Below are 26,987 nucleotides of genomic sequence, written 5' to 3'. Positions count from 1 at the left end.
CTGTTTTATTAATTGATAATTGATAATTAGCCTATGACAATGAAAATCATATAGTTCCAAACGTGGATTTTTTTTTACCTAAAATCTTTTGATATTTATACAAAATAATGAATTAAGATAAGTTAGAAGTGTTCAAATCAGAGTCATGCTACATCAATCCTGATTAAAACGCTATTCATAAAGCAACATCTAGTTGATCCAAAGTTTCAAGTATTAATGCGACTTCATTTATGGGTTTATCTGTCTTCTTTTAAAACGCATGTTGATCCAACTACAACAGTACGAGAAAATTAATCAAATTAAACAGAAATGAAATAAATCAATCTCAATTTTCTAAACAATTAGCAACCCACAGCAATAATCGATTAACTATAACTCATAATCTAAAAAGATGCTATTTTCTACCATAAAACCCCAAGAAATGCGGACGGGGTGTTTTTACTATTTCCTTCAAAAACTCATTGATTTTAAAACAACTCTAATTTACATTACAAAACACTGTTAGGCTTTCTTTTGCCTTTTTATTCTCTCAAGCGCACCTAGGTGGCTGTCATCATCCTTTTCTCCATCCACCTCATCGGAATCTTCCTTCTTTCGAGCAAGACCTCCGAAAACTGCAGATGGGACTTCTTTCTGAGCAATTTCGACGTTCTCGTCTTCTTCCGAGTCGCTTTCATCTGGCAATTCAATGTCTTCTTGATGAGCAGTAACCTTTAATCCTCCATCAGCCTGTGATTCCACTCCAGCACTCACAAAACCAACTTTACGGCTGTTATCTTTGGCCGTGTCTTCAATTGCAGGGGCCAACTGCCTCTCTAGAGCAGCCATTTCGTCTTCTGTAACCCCAGCCTGCTTCAATTTGTCTTTCGCCTCATCGAGGTTCAGTGTCTGATCCTTTTGCATTAGATACTCGGGAAGAATAAAATGTGTCTGACGAACATAAAGAAGGTAAGAATGTGTAAGATAAGTATTCCAAACATTTACATAAAATAATTAACCATGTGTTCATGCAAGAAGTAAAAACGTGGCTAAAAATCTCATCAAAGTAACATTTTAGTCATTGAACATTCAAAAAGTAACAATCATGTCCCAAAAATTTTAAATGGTAACAATTTAGTCCCTCTGTTAAAAATTCAGTTTCCTCCTGCACTTTCATTAACTATCTCTTCCCTATCCTTTGCTTCCCCCTCTTCTTTCAAATTTCTTTGGTTTGATTCCATAAAGGAGGACTGATTTCTTGTCTTCATTAACAAAAGTTCCACTAAATAATGGGAGGATACACTAGAAGTGTTGAATAAGAACATACCTGGCTATAGCTAGCAGAAACACTCCTTTTGATACGAAGCATCTCTCTAAAAGTATCTTCATTTCCATGTTGCACCTCAAACTCGTGCCACTTATTCCAAAAGTTCAAATCTGATCTAGGATCTGCAAACTGTGAAGCAAATACATATATTCCACGAGAACGATCAATTTCTCCCAAACTCTTCTCCAGCTCAGCATACTTCAAGCACATAGTCTTCACATCTTGATCGGGAAGACCAGATTCTATTGCTTGTTCATAGATTTCTCTAGTTTTAGGAACACCAAATATCTCGGCTGCACGGGCAATGTATATTTCATACATGCTCAATTTCTCATTGTTCGGAACAGCTTTAGTTGCCTGATCATAGACCTTCATAGCTCGCTTTGCCAAACCATGGTCTTCCTCAAGCTTCGCGTATTGAAGATACAAAGGCCTAACAGAATCAGCAGGTGCCTGAATGCACAATCAAAATATAAAACCATTAGCATCATCATAACCATTGTATTCGGTAAATGTGATAAGGAAGAATTTCAATATCATTCAACTCGGAAACAAAGGCAAGACCTTGAATCTACTTAATGAAAAAGAATGTTATAATGAAACAAGAACTACTCAAAAGTCTATATCAAGCCCTTGAAGGGAATAAAGGTGGGGAATCGCTGGATTTTAAGATCCTGAATGGTCAACTTAAGAACTACCCAAACATAAATTCTAACAACCATTTTCGTTATCTCCATAAACAGAAACAAAGAAAATTATTAATCTAAAATATATGCAGAAGCACAGGAGAATATGACAACCACTTGGAATGGAAAAAAGAATATATATCTACTAAAAGAGAGGTAATTTAAATTTGTGTTTTAACTTTGATTTCCTTTTTTAATTTTTTTTTTCTTTCTAAAAAACACTCCACTATTTCTTTTTTTTCTTTTTTTTAGAGAGAAACAGAACAAATTATTAATTAAGAAATCAGACTTGTTTTGGAAACTCTAGTACATTGGCTTACACAGGGACTCATCCTCAAGGCTCTCCCAATCAAAATCAGCAAAATCTATCAGCTAACATAGGGATCCCAGTAGAAATTCTAGTACAATACAATAGCTTACACAGTGGCTCATCCCACTAGAAACCCTAAAGGCTCTCCAAAAATCAGCAAAATCTATCAGTTAACAAGCAGTCTAAGCTAAAACAAAGAAAAGGATTTAAAAAAAGAGAGAAGAAATGTTAGGGAGAGGGGATACTTGAATACACACCACCCCCCACCCCCAATATAATAGTCATATTCAGCTGACACAAGATTGTACAAGGCACAGGTTGCCTTTTACTCCAAAACCAATTCTGAGAAAACTTGTTGCATTATGTGCACTTCCCCAGACCTCGTCAATTCTCACCTGAAATGAACTGATTTGGAATAAGAAAGTAAATCATTTAGCTACTATTAGAATCACTATCTTCTTTGGAACCATCCGCCCTAAAGTACCTTGCAGGCTGTAGGTTTAATGCATCAAAAAACCACAGCATCTCCATCTGCTAACTTATGAGCAATTGAGAAAACCTTCCATCACCCCACTAAATCCTGTTTTTCGTGCCAAATTTATTTTTGGATACTCATATCACCATCTTCATCTATTAACATCATTACTCCATCATTCTTTGGAAGGTGCGTCTTGCAGAAATGAGCAGAAAGGCCCAGCCGGAAACAACTACTAACATGAGACTGGACCATCGACTTTATACAGATGGGATAATTTGGCTCCAATCCTGCTGTAATTCCTGAGCTCTTTCAAAGGCATTCTTTCTTGCTTCATCCAAAGCATAAAACTGGTCTGAAAATTCTCTTGCTCTGGAGATCCTTCTAGGAATCACCATGCAATCAACAAGAACTTCAGCGTAAGCAGGGGCTGGCTGTTTCACTATGCGACTGGACCTCCTCACCACCATAAGTTGTTTCTGAGTCATGTGAGGCTTTGTGGGCTTACTATGGAAGGACTTGAAATGGGAAGAGTTGATGAGAGATTGAGAAGGCAAGGGAAAATTAGGGCTTCCATTCTCTTCTTGTTTTCAACTCTTTTACGACAATATTCCTCATATAAGAGGTTAGAGATCCCTATGTTCTCTTCTTCTTCTTCTTCCTCGCTTCGTAGGGTTTGGTGCATAGACGAAAGCAGAACTGATGCGGTATTTGGGAATTGGGGAATTTTGATTTCATACAAAAAATTGATTGATAGTAGACCGTTTAACTTTCCCACTGTAAAAATTATTTATTAAAAAAAAGCACCTCCACTATTTTGTTTCAAATATAAACTACAGGCATCCGTCCTTCCAGAACTGTTACTACAACTTCGTATGCATCTTGAAACTCTTGTGCTTTCTTCAAACTAAGCCAAAGTAAAATAGCTTCATAGATATCCAATTTTCATGGAAGACTCGATTGCTATCAGATAGTTTTAGATAATTGCATTTCAGCATAATTACAAGAAGCCTTTTTTTCCATAAGAACCAATTCTATTAATTCAAAGAAATGCAAGAGATGGAGAAGAGATCAATTTTACATACTGTTTCAACCGCATGCTCAAATAGTTCTCTTGCCCGCTCCAATTTTGTCTTCCCATATCTTTTCACAAACTTGGATAGATATGTGACCCATATATCTTTGACATGAGGATATTTGAAAATCTTCACGCCCCTTTCATATACCTTGAATGCATCTTCAAAGTACTTATGTTCCTGAACATGTCAAAATCATGAGTAAATCTTAATCCATCCACGGAATAAAGGTAATATAAAACGACACAAGCCAAATTTAGCATACCTCAAGAAGCAAGGCATAGTTGATTATTATTTGTGGGGTAGCGATTCTTAAGTCCAGTATTCGCTCATAAACTGCACGGGTAGACTCCAAGGTTCCAAGACTTTCTTCCAGATCCACATAAAAGGTCCAAAGTCTTAGGGACTTGTGCACCTTCATCTGGACTGGTTCATTCCCATCAGCAGCCACTGCAATTATAAGCATAAACCAATGTAACTATTACTGTTGCTCCATATACCTTGAGTTCATTTTAGATTCACAATGACAAATATAGGTTTGTTGAAATCAGTATTCTTCTGTTGAGAAACAAACTATTTAATTTACTGTTCAAAATATCCTACTAAATAACCTCTAATTTAGTTCCATGTCTGCTATACAACCAAAATACTTGCGACTAAACCCCAAGTAAGATGCTTTAACACAAGAAAAACCAAGAGTACTGTTAACTCTAAATGAGATAATCAGCAACATAATTAAACACGAGTGCAATTACTAATGAGAAAGCTTTATGGAGTTACCTTTTCGTTTGACTTCAACAGATGGCTCTGCTGTAGCACGACGCATCAGCTCCAAAGCCCCTTTGAAGTTTTTATGTCTCAATTCCATTTCCGCCCATTCACACCAAATGCTAGCCAAGTTATCCACTGTCTTATAGTTAACTTGTACAGCTTTGTCAAAAATAACTCTTGCATTTGGAAGATCTTTGTGTGCTTCATACAACTTAGCAAAAGCAACCCATAAGGTATGAGGCTTACCTACTGCTTTCATGGGATCCACTGTTCTCACAGCCTCGGTATACGTCAATATTTGTCTTGTGGGATTGCCCTCAAATAATTTAATCCTCCGATGCCATTGTTCAACATTATGAGGATTTTGTCGTAGAAGAACACTATTAGCTAATTCTGGTCTTCTGTCCATAAGATGGTCTAACCTAGCTAGTCTCAGATCAATGTCATTATCATCATACAGCCAAAACCCTTGAAGTATTTTCTTCTCAAACTTAGAAACTGATAAATCAATATCTAATCGGATGTCCTCTTCCTCCTCCTCCTCCAGGCCATTTACCTGTACTTCATCTTCCTCATCACTCAAATCTATATTTTCCATTTTATGAGCTAGCATACTCTCCTCGAATTGAGAGTACGAATCAAATATCACACTAAAATCTCTTACAGTAACAACAGTAGTCATCCCTTCTTCAAATATATCTCTTGCCTTCTCGTGTAAATTCCTTCTGATGTAATATTCTGCGAGTGATGTCCACAAGCGCCCTACTTCATCGGTGAACTTCCTAATGCCGCCCCTTATTATGGCATCAACATTCAACCCTGAAACTTCAGTAGCATGTCTAGTAAGCAAATCACACAGCTCCAACCACAACCGATGCTTGGTCTTCCCCTTTATAGAATAAAATTGATCGTCATTCAACACGGAAGCCAAATTCTCTGCAGCTTCTTGCCACAGATTTGAATTAACCAAAAATTCAATCAAGTCTTCAATGTGTGTAGGGTCGTATTTTAAATACCTTCGATAAACTCTAAGTGAGGTCTCAATTGGAATACCCTTTTGGCTAACAAAAACAAGGTATGGCTCCCAAATGCGATCGTGCTGTGTAACTGGAAGAGCACAAAGGGCTCGGTCGAACGTCCGACGCGTTCGGGTCACTAATTTCTGGTTAGTCAAAGTCTGTAGGTACATTATCCATATTCTTGGCATTTTATGCATAGTCACAAGCGCTCGTTCAAACGTGTTGTTAAGAGTTTCGTATTGAGAATGAGTAATGGGAAGATTTCGTACCAGATCGAGGCGTTCGCGCAGATATGCATACCATAACTTATAGCTTCCGGGGAGGGCCTTGAGAGCCCGCTCGTAGATAATGAATCGCTTCTTGAATGGTGCTTCTGCTCGTGCTATGAGGTAGCGCCACCACAACTTCAAACTAAAAGGATTTCGAAGGAGCTCTTCTTCGTAGAGAAGGTCATCTTGTGATGGATATAAATCTTGGGAAATCGACATGAAAGAAACCTAACGGTCCTAATTCGACCAATCCTCCCACAATCAAAAGCTCTGAAGTGCTTCCCGACTTAAATTGCACAAAGGCATTGAGAGGATAAACAATTGTCTGAAAGTTTTAGGTCTGAGGTTAGAGAGAAAGCAAAGTTGGATTGTGTACGATGAACTCAAAACACCGAAGCAGAGGGCACTTGCTTTAATGGCTGCCTCTTGAATAATAAGAATATCTGAACCCTAAAACCCTTCAGATCAGTGAGGAGAAGCCGATAGGAACATGCTGAAAGTGAGAGGAAAGAGGGTGGGAATTTATTTGTGGAAAATTGCTGGAAATTTGTTCAAACTAACTAAAAAAAATGATATGAGGAGTGAAATTATGTTGAGTTAATTGCAATGGATAGCATTTAACCCTAAATTCCATATAGTCTATCAATTTCGAAAGCTCTAAATTTTATTATTATCTACAAATTCTTTTATATTTTATTATATTTATTTTGAATTTGGTTGTTATATTTGCCATTGTTCCTAATAAATTACTCTTTGACAAATTTAATTTTAATTTATAACTATTTCATTTAGTACTTTTAATTTTGTAACACTCATATTCAAACTTTAGTATATACTAATTTAGTCTTTGTGATTTTAAGCATTGCATTTTCAATCTTATGGTTAAAGAATTTCATAAAACTAAGGCATGATAACCATTTTATTTTTTATTTTTGTTCTAGAAAATTTAGCTATAAACACTACTTCTGTCTTCAAATTTCTTATTGTGTTATCTACTTTTCACTGATGGTTTAAAAAAACAAAGCTAAATTTTGAGAACTAAAAAAATAGTTTTCAAAAAGTTGTTTTTGTCTTTGGAATTTAGCAAATAATTCAACCATTATACTTAAGAAAATGTAAATCATTGTAAGAAATGTGATGAAATAGGTTTAATTTTCAAAAACAAAAAATCAAATAGTTACCAAATGGGCTTAAATGTTAGGTTTTATTATTTACCAATGTAGACTTCTTTTAGACAACTATATATTGACGTAGTTTTAATAGTTTACAAACATATTGATACCTAATAAAATTATAAATCTAATCATGTGAGAAATCTCATTAAATTTTAATTCTAATTTTCACGACATGAACTAAATTACTACAAATTTTAAACTACAAAAACTACATTGTTACATACCATAGTTCAAATATTAAATTATTACAAAATTAAAATTATATAGACTACGTTATTAAATAATGAAAAATAAAATTTAAAAATTAACTTGTTGCTTTCTTAAAAATGTAGAAATCCATGTTCGGAGAATATGAAAGGCGATTTTATTATATTTCTGACCAGGAACAAATCCTATCATAAGAATATTTTGTAAGTGGAACGGTAGCTTCTATGTTTAATATATAATCAAAGGACTTCACAAAAATAACTTTTAACCTTTTATGTTTTTCTTGATATTCTTCTACTCCATTTAAACCTCCCTGCTCCTTTTTTTTTTTTTTTTTTCAGTAATATAAAAAAGAACAAAACTAACTAGATGTCAAATCTCCCTACTCCTATTTTTTTTAGTAATATAAAAAAAGAATAAAACTAATGAGATGTCAAATCACAAGAGGTAATGGCATCAATTTATGGGGTTATCTTCAAGCCATACATTAAAGATTTTGGCTTGTCGTGCATAACATGCCAAAATGTGAACAATGGTATTACAGATCCGTGGAAAAAAAGAGAAGCATAAAATAATATTTTGTTGATTAAAAGCTTGAATGTCATAGAAAAAAATGCTTGATGAAACAATCCCAACCTTTTCAAGTAAGTTCCATAAAACCGTTACAATCTACAAAAAGGATAAATCCATACTTCTTCGCCTGTAATAATTTCATCTAAGAAAGCAGTAACCTCGACGAGCTCAACAGTATCGCTAAACTTTAGAGCTTTCCCGTCAAAATCATAAGTTTAACATTAGAATCAATTGATTGTTGGTTAGATTCTAAATTTGGTCCCTAATAGTTGGAGAAAAGTTATAATTTACTCCCTATAGTTTACTAGTTGAAACTACGTGTGTTGTACGTGTTTAATGGAAAATAAAGTTATGTAGGTTGAAATAAGAGTCTAAACGTAATAAAATAAAAATGTGTATTGAATGAGTAAAAATGTGCTGAAAACTATCACATAATGTCTTTCCCACCAAAAAGAATTCTTAAATTAAATATCGAAAAAAAAAATATTTTCTATTTATGATAAAGATTTTGTTGGAGTTAGCAAGCAATCAGCGGAAGAATTCAGAATCATTAAGCACTCTAATTCATCAATTTTAGTATAAAAATATGCTTATTCGTAGAATACCAATAGGGTTTCATAAATACCTTTGAAGATTTTCTTTGATCCACAAATTTAGCTCCAATTTCCTGTCCAAATGTGTAGAGACCACCAACAGATTTTCCCTACTATTTTCTTGGGTCTTAAATTAATTTGTGGGAATCAAAATGAGCTAAATTGAGGAAGAGTTTTTTTAGGAGAAAAGATGGTTTTGAGAACTATATGAAGAACACTTCATCAACCTTTCAATCTCAGAAAATTTCAATCTTGCAGGTCTTTATCTCAGCTCAAAATACTGAGTTTTGTATAAGAACCTCATGCGATCAGATTGTACAACAATAAGATAGCTCCTACTTGAATAATTTTAGTGGAACTATGAGTGAGAGTGGGAAAAATCCACTTAATTTTGATTTTTCCAATTTCCTAAATTAAAATCAAATTTTAATTTAAAATTACTGTTTCAAAATTTAATTTAAAATTCTAAAACTCAAATTAAATCAAAATTAATTTTTATTATTTTAATTTTCATATAATTTAATTTTTTAATTTTAAATAAAATTAATTCAAATTATTACTTTTAAATAAAATTAAATAATTTAATTAATTAAAATAATTAAATATCCAATATTAAATTATTAAAACACCAGTTCCACAAACCTAAATCACTATTCACGTAATTAATATTTAAATCACATTTAAATATTATTCAATTCTCCAATTTCGTTTAATTCGATAATTAAACGTGTAATTATATCATATATAATTACTAATTCCCTTATTTTGGATTTGAACATTTCAAATTTTCTCATCACAGTATTCTAAGGTTTAATCCATTTGTGACCTAGTAGGGGACCTAATTGACCTACAGATCATGAGCGTTAGCGATCTGAGATTAACCAACTAAACTCTTTAACCTAATTAACCACTATTCGTTAACTACCAGGTCACTCCACTAAAGCCCAAGTAATTGCACTCCCCTCACTGTAGATATATTGTGACCACTCGATATAACCCTCATTAGTAAGTTAACCCTTTACAGGATTTCGTAATAATGGTTGGATTAATAACTGTTTTACCCCCGAGATTACCTATTGTTCTTTAAGTCCCACTAATCCTCTAATGAACAATTAGTTTGAGTTCCAATCACCAAACCGAGTCCCTATCGGGCCAATGAGAGTGTTTGTTCAAGACTCAAAGTCAGCACTTAAGGGGACAACGTTTCTACTATCCCTAAAAGCGGGTATGAGTGAATTTCATCTTGCACCCTATGTTTCCAACTATCTATCCAGTATTATCCCTAAAATGTGAGGCTTATTGAGTTGGTGTTGTTGAGTCAACCCTCACCCATGCAAAACTAAGGACAATCCCGAATAAATAGGAGTTCATAGTTAGCTCAAATGTCAAGTTACCTAGGTCATTGCTTCGAAATAGTCAGTTTTAAACAGTAAACATCGTTATAAAGTAAGAATGACTTATTTCTTGATCCGATCTTATGTAAACTCTTTACATAGAATGCCCTCATTCCTCATGTCTCTATAAATAAATCATGATTACTTCGTTTGTAGCACTTTACAACATTTGTAACATCAACAAAGTAAGCCGCATCCGATAGTGTCCCTAGAATAATGCACCTAGCCTTATTCATATACTATAAACCATTTTGACTTTTTACTCAAATCCGATCCACTCTTATGCCACATAAAGTTCAAGTATTCATGTAATAGCCATGAACCTTAGTTTATTGGATTTTGATTATTTCTAAAATAAAATAGGCAATTCATGTATTCAATAACAATTTTATTGAATCGAACTTCCATAATATATATCGATAAACAAAGATAAAGGTGTACATGGATCAAGTTGGGTTGGATTTGGGGAATTTTTTGGACCAACCCGAATGACCCGAATAAGGTCTCCAACTCATCCCAACCCAACCCAACCCAAATTTTAAGGGTTGCGTTGTTAGGTTATTTATTTCTTTTCTTTTCTTTTTATTACATTTTTTTTACTAACGTACAATAATTAAATTTGTATACATACTAATCATTAAAATTTCATAAAACACAAATGTTAAATATCAAAATCCAAGATATCTATTACAAACATCATAAAGATATATATGAGTTATAATATATATATATATATATATTTAATAATATTAGAAATTTGGGTTGAGTTGTGTCAACCCGAATTTTTAAAAGTGCAATCCAAAAAAAAATAAAATAAAAAAGCCAATCCAACCCAACCCAAAATTAAAACTAATCCAACCCAATCCTTATAATTTTGATTGGGTAGTCCAAATGGTTTGGATTGTCGAGTCATTTGAACACCCTAGTCAAAGAGAACATCGATGAGTTAATAAAATACAAAATCGTTGTATGTGGCATAAAAATAACAAAAATATTTACATGAAATGAAAAATAACAAAATCTCTATATGTAAAGAGAATAATAAATATATTTACACTAAATAAAAAATAAATATGGAGAGAATTCATATGTCTCTCCCCTCTTATGTTGGCAATAATTAGTTGAGCAACCAATCAAAGAAAACTCATGATGTATATAAAACTAATGGGAAAAAGTCCAAAAAAAAAAACAAAAAAGCAACAAATGGACTAACCTATTATCCAAAAAGAAAGAGAGAGAGAAAGATAGATAAGAACCTTAAAATATTAGGAGTATACTTTAATATAAATAGATAGTATATATATATATATTAAAGTGATAGTATATATATATATACACACATTATCACTTTAAATCATTTAATTAAAAAAATTCCTCCTATTTTTAGGCAATCACGCTCAAAGAAAAAAAAAACTAAATTTCTAACCATTTATATTCACTTTGAAAGAAGGATAAAAAATTAGAAAGAAAGAAAAAATCTATAAAATAAAAATGGCTATAAAAATAATCCTATACAAAAAAACCAAAAGCATTGAAGAGCTTATGGAAACTGCTAAAGGAAATTGATAGACAATTTGAAAAAAATGAACGTTGAAGAAAGTACCTAAAAAGTAAAATTTGTTGAAAAAAATTATCTTATATATATATAAAGTAAAAGCTTTAAAGAGATCAACTTAAGAAAAACAAGAGATCAACTTAAGAAAAGTTGTTTGATGAAATTATAAAAGAAAAATCTAATAGAGAATTGGGAATTTAATTTAGCTTAGAAGACAAATTAGATTTCAAATTCTTGAAATAGATAAAAGAAATGGGTAGAGATAACCTGTCCAAGGTTAGAACAAAAACCTAAAAGCTTTAAAGAGAACGAAGAAAAATAGGTGATTGGAAGTAAAATAAAATTGGGGATGTTTATCGTTGAAAAACAAATATTGGACAATATAAACAAATCGGAGCTACATAAAAAAATAAAAAAAGATAAAAATTAAAAAATTTAAAATAAAAAGATATTTTAGAAAATTTGAAAGCATAACTCAGTCCTATAACGCAAATTTAGATTTAAAATTAAATTCGTCTTATCTTAAATCAAATCTTTGAAAAAATCAAGACTATTTTTCTTTTTCTTTTTTTTTTGTTTATCGTGATGATGCTTTTTTTCCTTTTTAGAATGTGATAATGATAAACTTGAATCTTAAATCAAATATCGAAAGGAAAAAATCAAAAACCGAAATTTATTTTTATTTTATAGTGATGATGTTTTTTTTTCTCTTTTTTAAAATGCGGTAATGTTATTCTTTAAAAAAACGTGATAATGTTATTAGTTTGAAATATATTCCTTTTAAATTAAAAAAAATACAACAGTATTGTTATTTTGAAATATATAGGAAGAAAAATCAAGATTTTATCTTGATGATGCTTTAAACGTGAAAGGTAGGTTAAAATCAAGATTTTATTTCGATCATGGTAAATAATGGGTTAGAGATAAAATGTGATTTTTTTAAAGTTGTAAAAACATTTATCTAGTGATTTACATGTGGAATTACCACATATATCCTCACAATCATCCACTAGAAAGGGTAAAAGGAAAAATCAAAAGTTTCTCTTGCACATCCTTTTATATTTTAGATAGATATTTATAATTTAATCATTATTCGTTCTAACTATTTATGAGATTTTATTAAACATAAGGACTAAATACTAATTTTAAAACGAGAGGCACTCAATCCTAAGTTCCTAACTTCCTCCAAATTGCAGGAATATTTGGACTTTTATTTGGGATTTTGGTAAAATGAATTTGGATTTTGAATTATGGCAAACGTCTAAGATGCACGTGCTTCTACTTTTTGTTTATCCTAAATTGTCCCTCAGCATATTTAAGTTTAATGTAATTAGAATTTTTCATTAACAGATTTGTTTTGTTTTGTTTTTTTTTTTGTTTTTGTTTTTTTTTTTTTTTTTTTTAATTTTGTATATTCTCACTTAAATTCTTGGGAAGCCTGCACTAAACCCTCCCCCATTCTCATCTCATTCTCCTTCTTTGTTAGTTCTCCAGCCGCCTATCTCCTCCACCGCACCGGCGTCTTGACTCGACTCAGTCGCACGCCAATGTTGTTCACGTGTTGCTCAGCCACTCGTCTACGCGTTCAGCTACTCACCATCGATCTCGTCGCCCAACCAATAGTTTATCATTGGTTGCATAACAGTACCGTCGAATTGCAATCTATCATTGGTTTTCTTGTTCGCCAGCCTCGATTTCCCCTTTGTCGTTCCTTGTACTCCACTATAGATAGGTATTGTTGTCCCTCTCCTTTTTCTCATATCTGGTCTCTTTCTCCCTTATCGTCTCTCTCATTTAGTCAGTAACTCTCTTTTATCCTATTCAAAATGGTAAGATTCCAATCAAATGATGAATATTCAAATGCTAGTCATTGGCGGGACATAGCATGATGGAGGTTTTGATGGAACGAACACATGCACAATGAAAGAAATAATGGATGTAAAGTACTCTAATTAGGTTAATTTCAAAGAATAAACATGCAATTAAATAAACTACGAAGGGACAGAAGAAATACAACCTTTGTAAACTCAAGTCTTCTCCAAATCAGCTCAAATCTCCTCATGAACGGTTCGTAAACCATCACGAGAGTCTTCTCGACTATTCTCCAGCCTTAGAACGGGATGGTGGGATCCGGTGAGTGACTAATTCGGAGAGGAAAAGGCTAAGTCTTTGAGAGAAAATAAGGGTTGAGATTATCAAATAATCTCATAAAATCCCACTTGGCCAAGAGTTTTTCAAATTCATTGAACTCTTCATTTTAAAAGTCATTTCATGCAAAACATTCAACTTTGAGTTTGATGAGAATTTGACACTAAAAAATCCACTAAATCAAAGTGAAATTAGTAGGGCAAGTATCTTCAATTGAAGCCAACATTTAGCAATGCAAATGTTGGCATTTCTCACTCACAATGGTTGGATCTTTTCAATAACTTGGTCGAAAGTCAAAGTTTGACTCTCAAAGTCCAAAGTCGACAATTTTGACTTTTTGACTTTCAAAATCAAAAGTGACTTTTATTGCATTTTTTACCTAGTCAACAATTTTGATGGTTAATATGATTTTGACCAATTTCATTTAATTTCAAAATTAATTCTAATAATTAATTTTAATATTAAATAGTTAATTAAATAATTTAATTAATTTAATTTAATATTAAATCCAATACTAATCCCAAATAATATGAATCTGTATTCATAATCTTGATATTTAAATCTTATTTAAATATCTCCTATTTTCTCTCTTTTTATATTCAACTCACGATTAAACATTAGGTTAAATATATCGTATATAGTTAATGCTTTGCTCCAAAAATCGAATTTGAACACTTTAAATTTGTTCATCATATTGTTCTAAGGTTTAGTCTGATATGAGTTAGTAGGGGACCTCATGGACCTACAAATCATGGGCTCCAATGATCTGAGATTAATCGACAAAACTCTTTGACCTAATTAACCATCATTCATTAACTATCGAGTCACTCCACTAAGGTTCAGTAGTTGCACTCCCCTCACAGTCGATATATTGTGTCCACTCGATATAACCATGATTAGTAAGTTGACCTTTCTCAGGTTGTTCGTAATAACAGTTAGGTCAAAAGTTGTTTTACTTCCGAGATTACATCTTGCTCCTTAAGTCTCATTGATCCTCTAATAGACAATTTGTTTGTTATCTAATCATTAAACCGAGTCCCTCTTGGGCCAATGAGAGGGTGGGGCCTCTTGTTCAAGGCTCGGAGTCAACACTTAAGGGAACAACCTCTCTACTATCTCTAAAAGCGGGTAGGAGTGAATTCCGTCTTGCACCCTATGTCCCCAGCTATTTACTCGATCTTACCCCTGAAATTGGAGGCTTATTGAGTCGGCATTGTTGAGTCAACCCTCACTCATGCAAATCTAAGGATAATCCCGAATAAACAAGAGTTCGTAGTTAACTCAGGATTAAAGTCAGGTTACCTAGATCATCGCTTTGAAATAGTCAGTCTTAATTAGTAATCAGTGTTATAGAGTAAGATTGACTTATTTTTTGGTCCGATCTTATACAAACCCATTGCATAGAACACCCCCACTCCTCATATCACTACATGAACGAATCAGGATCACTTCGTTTGTAGAACTTTACAACAAATTGTACCAACTACAGAATGGGTCACATCCGATAGTGTTACCAGAATAAGGCACCCAACCTCATTCATATACTATAGACCATTTTAGCTATTTACTCGAACTTGATCCATTTTCATATCGTCACATAAAGTTCAAGTATTCATATAACAACCATGGATCTTTAGTTTATTGGATTCAGGTTCTTTCTAAAATGAAATGAGCAATTCATACATTCAATAACAACTTTATAAATAAAATAAAATTTCAATAATATCTTTATTGATAACAGAATAAGTTTATTGTTTACAAACAACGAGTTTTAGGACATAAAATCCAATAGGCTTGATGAGGTGAAATAGAGATTGTACATTCGAATTCGGAAGATGAAGAAGAAGATAAATAATTAACGAATAATTAATTTTTTATTCTCAGCAATTTCAGTCCCTTAATTTACAGAATTATCAACTATGCAGTAAGTTGTCATTATTTGCTTATTTCTTTTGTTGTGGACTAATTTTTCTTCAACAACATATTAAAATGGCAATTTAATTAACCAATGAACATGACACGATTTTCAAACAATCATATCAATTAGAGTGTAACACAATTTTAATAATGTTTATTAGAGAAAAGAAAAATTGGACTACATGACATCTTTTTACATTCCATTCGAATTCATAATCTTTGCAAAATAACTCATTTGCACCTGATGATGACTTCTTTTATCCTAAAATGCCTCAACATTATATTTAATTTCGATGTAATTGAATATTGATATTCAAATATTTGAAGCAACCTCCAATATTTTGAATCTAAAAATCTTTTTAAATCTTGTTAAAGAAAAAGGTTAAAATCACACATCTTCATCTAAAAATCGAATCTCACCTTAAAAAAAAGAAAAACTCATATCTTCATCTTGTTCCATTTTTTTTTATCTCGTTTCGATTTTAAAAATCTCATATCTCCCAATCTATGTCTCTAGCTCCATCTTCAAGCCATTGTCGAATTGCTACTGATTGTCTGAGTTTCTTTCCCTTTTTCTCTCGTAACCATCCAATTCTCCAACTTATGTACCAGTTCTCACCTTTTCATCGACTTTTGTTGTGTTGCAAAGCACAGTCTCAGGCATGGCAGAGGAAAATCAAGACCCTAAGGTTCACATTGTAATTTTTTTCTTGCCAATTAATCTTAATTTGCAATGGAGGATTTCTTTAATTTTGGAGTTTTAGTGGGGTTTTTGTGTTTTAATCTTTAAGAATAGGTCAATCATTTATTGTAAAATTCATGTCATGTTTTAGTTTTTTAGGAAGTTGGATCATACATTAGTTTTTAGAAGGTTGAATCAAATCCTATTTTCTTTAAATAGAATATATTTTAAATACCAATAAAATGTTGTTAAAAAAAAGTATTTTTGGAATAAACTAATTGTAGATAGTATTTGAGTATTTTTGTAATCCAATAATTAGTGACCAATTAAATTCAAAGTCGTTTTGCTATTTTTCTAACATAAACTAAAATATCAATACTCTTAAATACTTCTCAGATATCTATATGACACACGATTTGACAAAAAGATAAGCAATTAATCAAATCTTTTCCAACTCCAACCAAAACAGCCTATTGAAAAAAGCTCTTCGGTCCAAAACTAAAAGGGAAAGAAACAATAAAAGATCAAACCCTATAATCATCTAGTTTTCATCTTCACGTTTGAGTCTTTACGAAGCCCCCAAATATAACCCACTTGAATATCTTAAAACTTCTCTCTCTAATCTTATTTTTCTTCTCCGATTAAATCCAAGTCAATTTTCCCCTCCGGTCCAAAATTAAAAGGGAAAAAATAATAAAAGATCAAATCCTAAAATCACATATAGTCTTCATCAACATGTTTGAGTATCTAAAAAGTCTCCTCAAATATAACCCACATGAATATCTTTAAACTTCTCCCTCTCCCTCTAATCTTATTTTTCTTCGATTAAGTCCAAGTCCATTTTTTGTTTCATTCTATTGACTATTATACTTCAATATCTCCGAGATTACTTTTTGTATTGTATTCAATGTTTTATATTTTGTGCTATTGTCATCAACTTGATATTTTATAATTTTTGGTAGATTTAGTGGATTACATTTAGTATCTTTTTGTCAAATGTATCTATATCCTAGATTTTATAAGGAAAAAAGCGGATCTTCAACATATTAGTATCTTAATATTTTAAAAATTAGTATCATCGTATTCATATTTGTATCCGTGTCTGTACTTCATAGATCTAACACATATTGCTATTTTCTAAAACGAAAGTTTGAAAAATTGCTATCTCCTACTAAAAAAAGTAAAAACAAATTTCTCCATAACCCTAGACAGTGGGCCGAGATAGATTTTTGTCAAGCCCATGGAAGTTCGTATCTCCAACCTCATGATGGGGCCGATCAACTAAAAAGGCCCAACTGTAATCATGTAACTAAAGAACGGAGACTACATCAACTTCACTGTGCCGCCGCCCCACCGTAACAGAAGATGAATTTCTTTTCCTTTTCTTTTATTTTTTGTTGGTATTTTGCTTTGCAACTGCCACACGCAGATGCCGTAAGCAGCAATAATAATATGTGCGAGCCCACACGCAATCTTTCCCCTCTCTCTCCAGATTTCTTCATCCTCTCCCCCGACACGACCTTTGTCTCTCACCATTCACGAATCGCCTCTCTTTCTCTCATCAGGGTTAACATCTTCCCTTTCCTTTTTTTTTCCCCTTCTACTCAGATTGTTCTTCTTGATTGTTTCCATTTGATCTCGCGATTGTTTTACTTTTCCCCTTTTGTTGTTACTGATCATCCTGTTTGGCCGCCGAGAAATCGGAGGAAAATCATGAATAATAAGTTTTTGGTTGTTGTTTGTCTCTTGTTCTACGAAAGGATTTGTCTTCTCTTTTCATAGATCAGATTCGATTGAATTTGGTTGATATTAAGAAGGGTTTATTGTGTTTTCGAATGTGTTTTTCCCCCAATTAAGAACCCGTGTTTTCTTTTTCCTTCTTCACGACTCTAGACTGAATGGATTGTGGTTTTGTTTTGTGGGTTTGCAGTGTTGATCTGTGAAATTCAACCTTTCTGGATTTATGTTTACTCTATCTCTGTGTTTTCTTCAGTGAAGAAGGTCTTTCTCTTTGCGCGTGTCCCGTTCTCTTCTCCAATCCTCCACAGATCATAAAACCCCCAATTTCTCTTCACCATTCGCACCCGAAGATTGCTTCTATGGAGGTCAAGCTTTGGAACGACAAGCGCGAGAGAGAAATGTACGACAATTTCGCAGAGCTATACGCCATTATCAAGGCCACCGAAAAGCTCGAAAAGGCTTACATCCGTGACATTATCTCCTCCTCCGATTACGAGACTGAATGCTTCAAACTCATCGCACATTTCAAAACCCTGGCCTCGACGCTCAAAGACACAGTCCCGAGCATTGAACGATTTGCAGACACTTACAAAATGGACTGTCCGGCGGCGATTAACCGTCTTGTGATAACTGGGGTGCCTGCCACGGTGGAGCACAGGGCGGCCGCCGCTGCCTCCGCAACCACATCCGCGGCCATTGTTGCGGAGTGTGTGCAGAACTTCATTACGGCTATGGATTCGTTGAAACTGAATATGGTGGCGGTTGATCAGGTGCATCCCCTGCTCTCGGATCTCTCTGCTTCACTGAACAAATTGACCATTCTGCCGCCGGATTTTGAAGGCAAGACGAAGATGAAGGAGTGGCTTGGACGACTTTCGAAAATGGGCGCGGCGGATGAGTTAACAGAGCAGCAGGCTCGTCAGCTTCACTTTGATCTTGAATCTTCATATAATTCATTCATGGCGGCTTTGCCTACTGCTGGTACTTGAATGTTAATGGTAATCTTGTGTGTATATAGATATAAGAGCTTATTGATTTTGTCGTACTGCATAAGTTCACTTTCTTCATAAATCCGGATGGGTTGTGCTCCATTTTCCTATTAAATATGGAATGCCTGTTGATGGAGACAAACCTTTTTCTTCTTCAAATTCTCATATCCAGTTTAAAAGGGCTCTTGAATTTCCATTGGCTTAGATTGTTTGAATTGTGTTTGTAATTCTAATTATGTGAGAAAAAAAAGTGCTTTGGAACTTGAGGGAATTGGGATTTTTATGGGTTAGGCTTGGCTTGATGGCCTGGGCCCATGGTTTTGTGAGCATTGTTAGCTTTGTTCTTCTATTAGGCTCTCACTTTCAAACTGATGGGTTTTTGTAGAGTGCTTTATTGAGAAACCTACTTCATTGTTCATTTCACCAAATTGTTATTTGGAAACTGGTACTGAATTATGCATGTGATATTCTGATTGTTGTAAGAAATTTTTTTGCTTTTGAACCAGATTCTGCTATGCCATCTACATCTGATCTACAAATCCTTTTTTGGATACTTTTGGGGTAATGTGGGGTTGGATTTTGTGACGTTTGTGCTTTCAGTTCCAGAACTCATGGGTTCATTGTTACAGTTCTTTATCAGAAACCTGCCTCATTTCCTCTAACTTTTTCAATTCTTTTGTCCTCTATGCTGAGTTTTCTTATTAATAAAAGCATGTCAATCTAAGTCACGGCCAAGCATCTAGTGACAATCTTGGCCTTGGGGACCGCTTTTATTATTCCCTTAATCCATGACCTTCAACTAGGAGTTCAAAGGAAATTTTGATGTCTAGTACATACAATTTTTCTTATGGACAATGGCAAACCTTCAAAGTTCCTACACCCATTATCTTTTGGGATTACGTTTAGGCATCTTCTCATGTTGCAGGTTTAATTTATATTGTAACAGAATTAAGAGCATATTACAAAAACCACTCAGAGTATGGTGGTAACCCTCAAACTTTCCTGGATAAAAATTGAATTCTCAAACTCGTACAAATATTAAAATTAACAATTGAGGATTCAATTTTTATCATTTAGAGGTTTAATTTCTACTATTATTGTAAGTTTGAGGGATCTAATTTTAATACTCTAAAAATTCAAAGGTCTAATTATTACTATTGAAGGATATAATTACAACTATTATCATACTTTAATGATAGTTTTACTATTTGCCCTAAAATTAATTAGAGTTTGATAACAACATTTGAATTTTAAAAATGGCTATTTGGTAACCTCATACTTCACATCATTCCTAACAAAGACTGTATGATAGATGACATTATGACAATGGCTGTGACCTAATTTGGTTGGGTTGGATTTGATTGATTTGAGCTATAAATTTGTGGTTAACATTGATTCATAGGAGAAGAGTAATCAGAATTTGTTTCAAACACTCAATTTCTTCATAAAGACACTTGAATAGTTACATGTGGCCACCTAGTTGGCTACTTGGTTGTTGGACTACATTAGATTTGATGATGGGTTTAATCTGGATTAGGTATCACACCACAAAATTGGAATCCTATGTTATCATGTAAATGGACAATATTTTTACCCAAACAATGAATTAGCATATGGCATAAGAATGATGGGGCAGTAAATGTCTTAATTACTAAGTGGGATTTATGTGGGGAAATTGAGGAATCTGGGTGGTAGGAAAAAAAAGAAGAAAAAATGGGGGGTAGATACTATGGCTGTGAGCTGCTGCCCAAAGTCTCAATAATTGCTGTGGCAAAAGTGAAGGATAATGTGATGTGGAATGGAGTCTAGAAAGAAGATAATTTCCAACTTTTTGGTATAAATTCATTTCAAGCGTGCAAGTTTGCTGCATAGGAATCAGGATAAATGCTACGGACGGACCTATTGCACTCAACATAGCTATTTCATTTCATTCATTATATATTCTATTCATTCTTTTTCCTTATTTATTTCCTTATTTATTATTATTTTGTTTATTTCTCGAGTGTCCGAGTCAACATTTACAAATTTATTTCTAAGACCCATTTGGTAACTTTTTTTTTTTTTTTTTTTTTTTTTTTTTTTTTTTTTTTTTTTTTTTTTTTTTTTTTTTTTCAAAAGTCTTCATTTGTTATCTATTTTTCACTATTTTTCACCAAACCAATGGTTTAAAAAATCAAAAGCAAAATTTGAAAATTAAAAAAAAATAAGCTTTGAGTTTGTTTTGGAATTTGGTTAAGAATTTAACCATTGTACTTAATAAATATGCAAATCATTATAAGAAATGTGGATGAAATATGTTTAATTTTCAAAAACAAAAATAAAAACCAAATGTTACTAAACTCCCTAAGTAAGTGGTCATCATAAATTGAACCTATTTTGTTATTATTATTATTTAGGGAAAACTTTAGATTGTGAATGTGTGAAAGATTGGCACGAATAATTAGATATTTTAAAGGCTAGCTATTCTCAGGTTCATAATTGGTTTTAGGGTTTAATTTAAGATAATTGAAATTGCAACATCTACATCTAACAATTGTAAATCCAATCGTTTGTTAAAAAAAAAAAAAAAAAAAAAAAATGCTATTGAGAGTTCCTTTTATCCACTTCACCATTATGCTATTCTTAATTCTTATTTTTCATCCTTTAGTTTTTTGTGGAAATTTTTTAGGAATAGTCTATTCAATTTTCACTCTACAAAATCAGCACGCTATTTGAAAATTGTTCCATTTTTCTTAATCTATCTCAAACAAGATCCACCACCTAGATTTAGTTCTCAAGTATAAAGCAAAAATTTTTTGACCCGACAAACAAAATTCTAAAAAAAACAAAATTTTCTATTTTGTCGATTGATGGGATACACTCGGCCATTAACCACTTAGATTCGGTTAATTTTTTTCAAATATTACGTAATCCTCCCAAATTTTATACCAAATCTTATAAATTTTCAATTTTTCTCGTAATTAACTTATCTTTACCAAAGATTATAACATAATTTCTCAAATATTTAACTCAATTTATGTTTCTACAATTATATGAATTTACAAACTTTCAAATGAATATACCAATTATTGGATTTCAAGTAATTGCATTTTAATTTTTAAAATTTAGGAAAAGTTAAATTTTGAAAAAAAAAAAAGTAAGATATTGAAAATATATAAAATCTCAATATTAATCTTGGGCAGGTTAACATTGAGATTTTATATATTTGAGTTTTCTCGGTGAATTCTCAGTCAATTTTGCACTGAGATTCTATATATTTATCATATTTTACCTTAATATTTTGAAATTTTTGTTTTTTTTTCTCAAATGGTAAAAATCACAAGTCAATTATTTGAAAACCATTTAGATAATTTGAAATTCAATATAATTGTTAACAGAAATTACGTAAACATTCGATATAATATTTAAGATTTGGGAAGATTAATATATAGTATTTGAAAAGATCAACAGAATTAATGGCCGAGATGTAGCCCATATAAGTTTAGAAAAAAAATGATTTTTTAATTAAATTTTGGTGGCTGATCTAGTATTGAAAAAACCATTCTAACAAGTTTTAAAAAAATGCTAGTTTTGAAAAGTGAAAACTTGAAGAGGTTATTTGACAATTTCCATATTGTTATGATATTTATATTATTTGAGTTGTAAAATAAGTAAAATTTTAGGCTAATTTAGTTATTTCCTTATGTGGTTGATTCTTTTTATATTTACATTTATAAAATTTTTACAATATTTCTATTTAAGCTCTATACTTTCAAATACTAGGAATGGTTCTAACTCGATGAAATTAGCGACAACAATTTAAATTAAAAGTTCAATAATATTTTATGAAATTTTTATACTAAATAAATAAATACCTTTTTTAGTTCAACATAAATAGAGAGTTTAAACATTTGACATCAAAATTGACAACATATATTTTATAGCAGATAAATTATACTCACTTTAACCATATAATTTTATAGTTATAAAAATTAAATGGGCGCAATTCTATTGGTGCAATCATTAATTATTCTAAAGAAACCTTAATTAACTTGACCATTAAAATAGTTCATTAGATTTATTGAACAAAATGGAAAGGACGTGTCATTACTTTTTTTTAGTTGCCAACCGCAACATTTGTTTTTCTAGTATGTAATACTTGGAAGTAAAGATTACTTAAACTCAACTTTTCCTCATTGCTTCCTCGTAATTTAAATATAAAACTATCCTTCTAACGAAGGAAAAAAAAGAAAAAAAGAAAAAAAGAAAAAAAAAACATTATTTTAGTTGAACAAGGATTTTTATGGTGATATTCATATTTTTAATTATTAAGTTTGAAGTCTCGAGTATAGTTCAAATTTCAATAGTACATATTATATTCGTTCTCTTGAATTTAGGAGTTGAAATATTCATATCTCACATATGTTAGCTTGAAAATTTTTTAGAAAAAAAATGAACCATTTTCATTATATACTCTCTTCTGGTTGAATATTTTCATGAATTCTTTTTAACTAAATAAATTTTCGTACTAAAATTGTAGCATTTCACAGAATTTAAAGATGAATTGTTAACTTAGCTTTGGCATATTAAATATATAGTAATAAATCATTGATTGGAAGACCATGTTAGTAAACTTTTTTGTTATTATATTTTCTTTCCCTTTCTTGTAAGCATCCATACAAAAATTGTAATTTCATTCACTTCAAAATTTCTAATCATTCACGTGTCAGACAAGACAAAATAAAATTAATTAAAAAAAACTATTTCCGAGCTTTACGATGAAGGTTTTTTTTTTTTTTTTTTTTTTTTTTTTTTTTTATTTTTTTAACAATATATATTTTTTACATTACTTTGGGAATATTATAATTATATTAAATTAGGTGAAATGTAGATGTAGGCCGTGTCACTTATCTATTACATTATGTATTGTTCATGTGTCTCAGTCTATGTAATTCACTTCATACTTGTCTGCATATAAATAGTGGCATGTAGTGAGTTTTGAAAGACATATATTAGATATCAATCCAAAAAGATTGAAGAAAGTGGAAAAATCCATAATTTATTATTTTATTTATTTTATATATGTATATATGTATATATTATTTATTTTAATATTTATTTATTTTATTATATATTATTATTAGATTATATTTTCTCCATATTTGTGTTTTCATTGTGCTCCTCAAATTCACAACATGTTATCCGAGCTTATTGTGTTTTCCTCGCTCAAAGTAGGTCCCAAAGGTATGCCAATTTTGTCATCTTCATTATAATTAGTAAATTTAACGTTATTTTGCATATTTAATATCTATCAAATTTTGAATATAAATACAATTTTTTAAGATAGTGTTACCATGACAAATCTCACAAAATTAGAATTTTTCGCCCTTGATATTAACGGTAGTAATTATTTTTTATGGACACTTGATGCCGAAATCCACCTGGATGTTATGAATCTTGGAGAGAGTATTAAAGAAGGAAATACGACATCCAGTCAGGACAAAGAAAAAGCTATGATTTCCCTTCGTTATCATCTCCACAAAGGATTGAAAATGGAGTATTTTATAATAAAAGACTCTCATATCTTGTGGAAAATTTTGAAAGAAAGGTATGATTATAAAAAAAAAAAACAGTTATTCTTCCTAAAACTCGTTATGAGTGGATGCACTTGAAGCTACAAGATTTCAAATCAATAAGTGATTGCAACTCCACTTATTTAAAATCAGTTCGAAACTGTTATTATGCAGAGAGAGGATTACTGATGTTGATACGGTAGAGAAGACATTTTCTTCATTTCATGTCTCGTATATGCTCCTGCAACAGCAATATCGAAAGAAAAGTTTTAAACAATATTCTAAATTAATTTCATGTCTTCTTGCGGCAAAAAAAAAAAAATTATTAATGAAAAATCATGAATCTTGACCAACCAGGATGACACCATTTCCTGAAGTGAATGTTGTGAATTTTAATAATAATTGTGGTCGAGGTTGTGACCGTGACAGAGGAAGAAATAATTACTATTTTCGTGGTGGTCTCTAATAATTCAAATTTCAAAAGAACCACATAAAATGATGATTACAAAGGAAAAACTCCACAAGATAAGAGTTCAAAACATGTTGAAAATAAATGCTTCTAATGTGAAATGATTGAGCATTAGTCACGTACCTGTCGTACGTCAAAATACTTAGTTGATCTCCAAAAAAGAGAAAAATGTGGAAGCAAATCTTGCATACCAGGATAATGAAATATTGATGGAACATCAAGGGTTTCTTTTAATTTAAAAATGTCTAGACTTAATGTTATTTTTTTATTCATCTCCATATTTTTTTTCTCTTAGAGACCACCACGAATAATCCAAATGTTATTTTTCTTATTGTAATTATTTTCTTTTAATGAAAAAACTTGGATTATTTTCATATGTTAGGTGACTAAAAAATGAGTAAAGAAGATCTATATCTGGCAGACAATGCAACTACATATACAATATTTACAAATAGAAAATATTTTTTCAAACTGACAGTGTTGGAAGCAAAAGTCATTACAATATCAGGTTTTGCAAACCTAATTGAAGAGTTTGGAAAAACAAATATTATTTTGCCTAGAGGAATGAAATTTACAATTGATAATGCATTGTTCTCTAGTCAATTAAAGAGAAATCTACTTAGTTTTAAAGATATACATTGTGATGGTTATCATATTGAGACTGGTAGAAAGAATAATATGGAGTATCTTTATATCATATCTACTGTCTCATATGAAAAACATATACTAGAAGAGTTTCCTACTTTATCTTATGGATTATATTATACTCATATACGAGTAATTGAAACATATGCAATAATGAACCCGAAGTTCATAAATCCAGACATATTTATAATTTTACATGACAAATTAGGTCATTCAGAGTTTATAATGATGAGAATAATTATTGAGAATTCAAATTGACATCCATTGAAGAGCTAGAAAATTCTTCAATCTAATGAATTATCATGTGATGCTTGCTTTCAAGGCAAATTAATCATTAGACCATTACCAGTTAAAGTGGGGACTGAATCATCTGCATTTTTAGAAGGAATCCATGGTGATATATGTGAACCATTAACCCACCAAGTGGACAATTTAGATATTTGATGGTATTAATAGACGCATCCAACAGATGGTCACATTTGTGCTTATTATCAAGTCAAAATTTTGCATTTGCAAGATTACTTACTCAAATAATTAAATTAAGAGCACAATTTCTTAATTATACAATTAAGACCATTCGTTTTGATAATGTCAGTGAATTTACATCCCAAGCTTTTGATAATTATTATATGTCAATTGGGATAAGTGTTGAACATCCTGTAGCTCATGTTCATACACAAAATGATTTAGCAGAATTATTCGTAAAACATTTGTAGTTTATTGCTAGACCATTGCTTATGAGAGCTAAACTTCCTACATTTGTATGTGGACATGTTATTTTTCATACAACGTCACTTGTACGCATTAGGCCGTTATCTTATGATAAATACTCACCATTACAATTAGCTTATGGCCATGAGCCAAATATTTTCCATCTGAAAATTTTTAGATGTCTAGTATATGTTCCAATTGCTCTACCACAACGTATTAAGATGGGTCCTCAAAGGAGGTTAGAAATATATATTGAATATGATTCTCCATCAATTATAAAATATCTTGAACCCCTGACGGGTGATGTATTTAGTACACGATTTGCTGATTGTCATTTTAATGAGATGGATCTCCAACATTAGGGGGATGGATTAATGAAAAGCACCTGAAAAATGCTTTAATTACTTTCAATTCTAGAATTATTATTGCTAGTTTTATATGGTTTGATGTGGTTTGTTGAGTGATTTCAGAAAACTGAACATTTGGAGCAAATTGTGTAAAAATGATAAAAACCCAGAGCAAAAGTCCAAATACGAGTATCTATGGGTCAACTATGGAATTAGGAGGGAAGCTAGAGGCCAAAATTGAAGAACAAAATTTAGAAGAAAAATTGGAGGGTCAGCGTTGAGCTTACGTTGCAACGTAGAAGATCCGAGAGCAGAGAACGGGGCAATGTTGCAATGCTGCTTTGCAGCGTTGCGACACTTCAGATGGCAGTGCACGCT

General features: G+C 31.8%; 2 protein-coding genes and 1 pseudogene across 3 annotated transcripts; 1 reads left to right on the top strand and 2 right to left on the bottom strand.

The window, feature by feature from the left end:
* Positions 1 to 290: 290 nt before the first annotated feature.
* Positions 291 to 6,481, bottom strand: LOC120073284 (pre-mRNA-splicing factor SYF1). The gene is made up of 5 exons (XM_039026032.1): positions 4,634 to 6,481; positions 4,119 to 4,303; positions 3,863 to 4,033; positions 1,307 to 1,759; positions 291 to 930 (listed from the first exon to the last, which is right to left on the bottom strand). The coding sequence occupies exons 1-5, from the start codon at positions 6,129 to 6,131 to the stop codon at positions 502 to 504; spliced, it is 2,736 nt and encodes a 911-aa protein (XP_038881960.1). The 5' UTR covers positions 6,132 to 6,481; the 3' UTR covers positions 291 to 501.
* On the bottom strand, positions 1,766 to 3,852 carry LOC120073285 (annotated as a pseudogene).
* An 11,083-nt stretch (positions 6,482 to 17,564) lies between the features above and the next one.
* On the top strand, positions 17,565 to 19,288 carry LOC120074314 (vacuolar protein sorting-associated protein 28 homolog 2). Of its 2 annotated transcripts, none has more exons than XM_039027401.1 (2): positions 17,565 to 17,722; positions 18,150 to 19,288. In XM_039027401.1, exon 2 carries the CDS (start codon positions 18,256 to 18,258, stop codon positions 18,883 to 18,885), a length of 630 nt encoding a protein of 209 aa, XP_038883329.1. In that variant the 5' UTR covers positions 17,565 to 17,722; positions 18,150 to 18,255; the 3' UTR covers positions 18,886 to 19,288. The 2 variants fall into 2 exon arrangements, with proteins under 2 accessions (XP_038883329.1, XP_038883330.1); XM_039027402.1 differs by having other exon boundaries at positions 17,575 to 17,722; positions 18,087 to 19,288.
* The last annotated feature ends 7,699 nt before the right edge of the window (positions 19,289 to 26,987 follow it).

The sequence above is a fragment of the Benincasa hispida genome, chromosome 3, assembly GCF_009727055.1.
Source record: "Benincasa hispida cultivar B227 chromosome 3, ASM972705v1, whole genome shotgun sequence".
Lineage (NCBI taxonomy): Eukaryota > Viridiplantae > Streptophyta > Magnoliopsida > Cucurbitales > Cucurbitaceae > Benincasa > Benincasa hispida.
The sequence above is the reverse complement of the archived record's forward strand: the minus strand, read 5'-3'. Positions and strand labels throughout refer to the sequence as shown.

Bases quoted from the DNA above. Each gene is read 5' to 3' on its own strand.
- LOC120074314 (XM_039027401.1), top strand. From the start codon at position 18,256: ATGGAGGTCAAGCTTTGGAACGACAAGCGCGAGAGAGAAATGTACGAC.
- LOC120073284 (XM_039026032.1), bottom strand. From the start codon at position 6,131: ATGTCGATTTCCCAAGATTTATATCCATCACAAGATGACCTTCTCTAC. The intron at 4,034-4,118 runs GTATGCTAAATT...TGACATGTTCAG, and splicing joins ACTATGCCTTGCTTCTTGAG to GAACATAAGTACTTTGAAGA. The intron at 1,760-3,862 runs GTATGTAAAATT...TTGTGCATTCAG, and splicing joins TTGAGCATGCGGTTGAAACA to GCACCTGCTGATTCTGTTAG.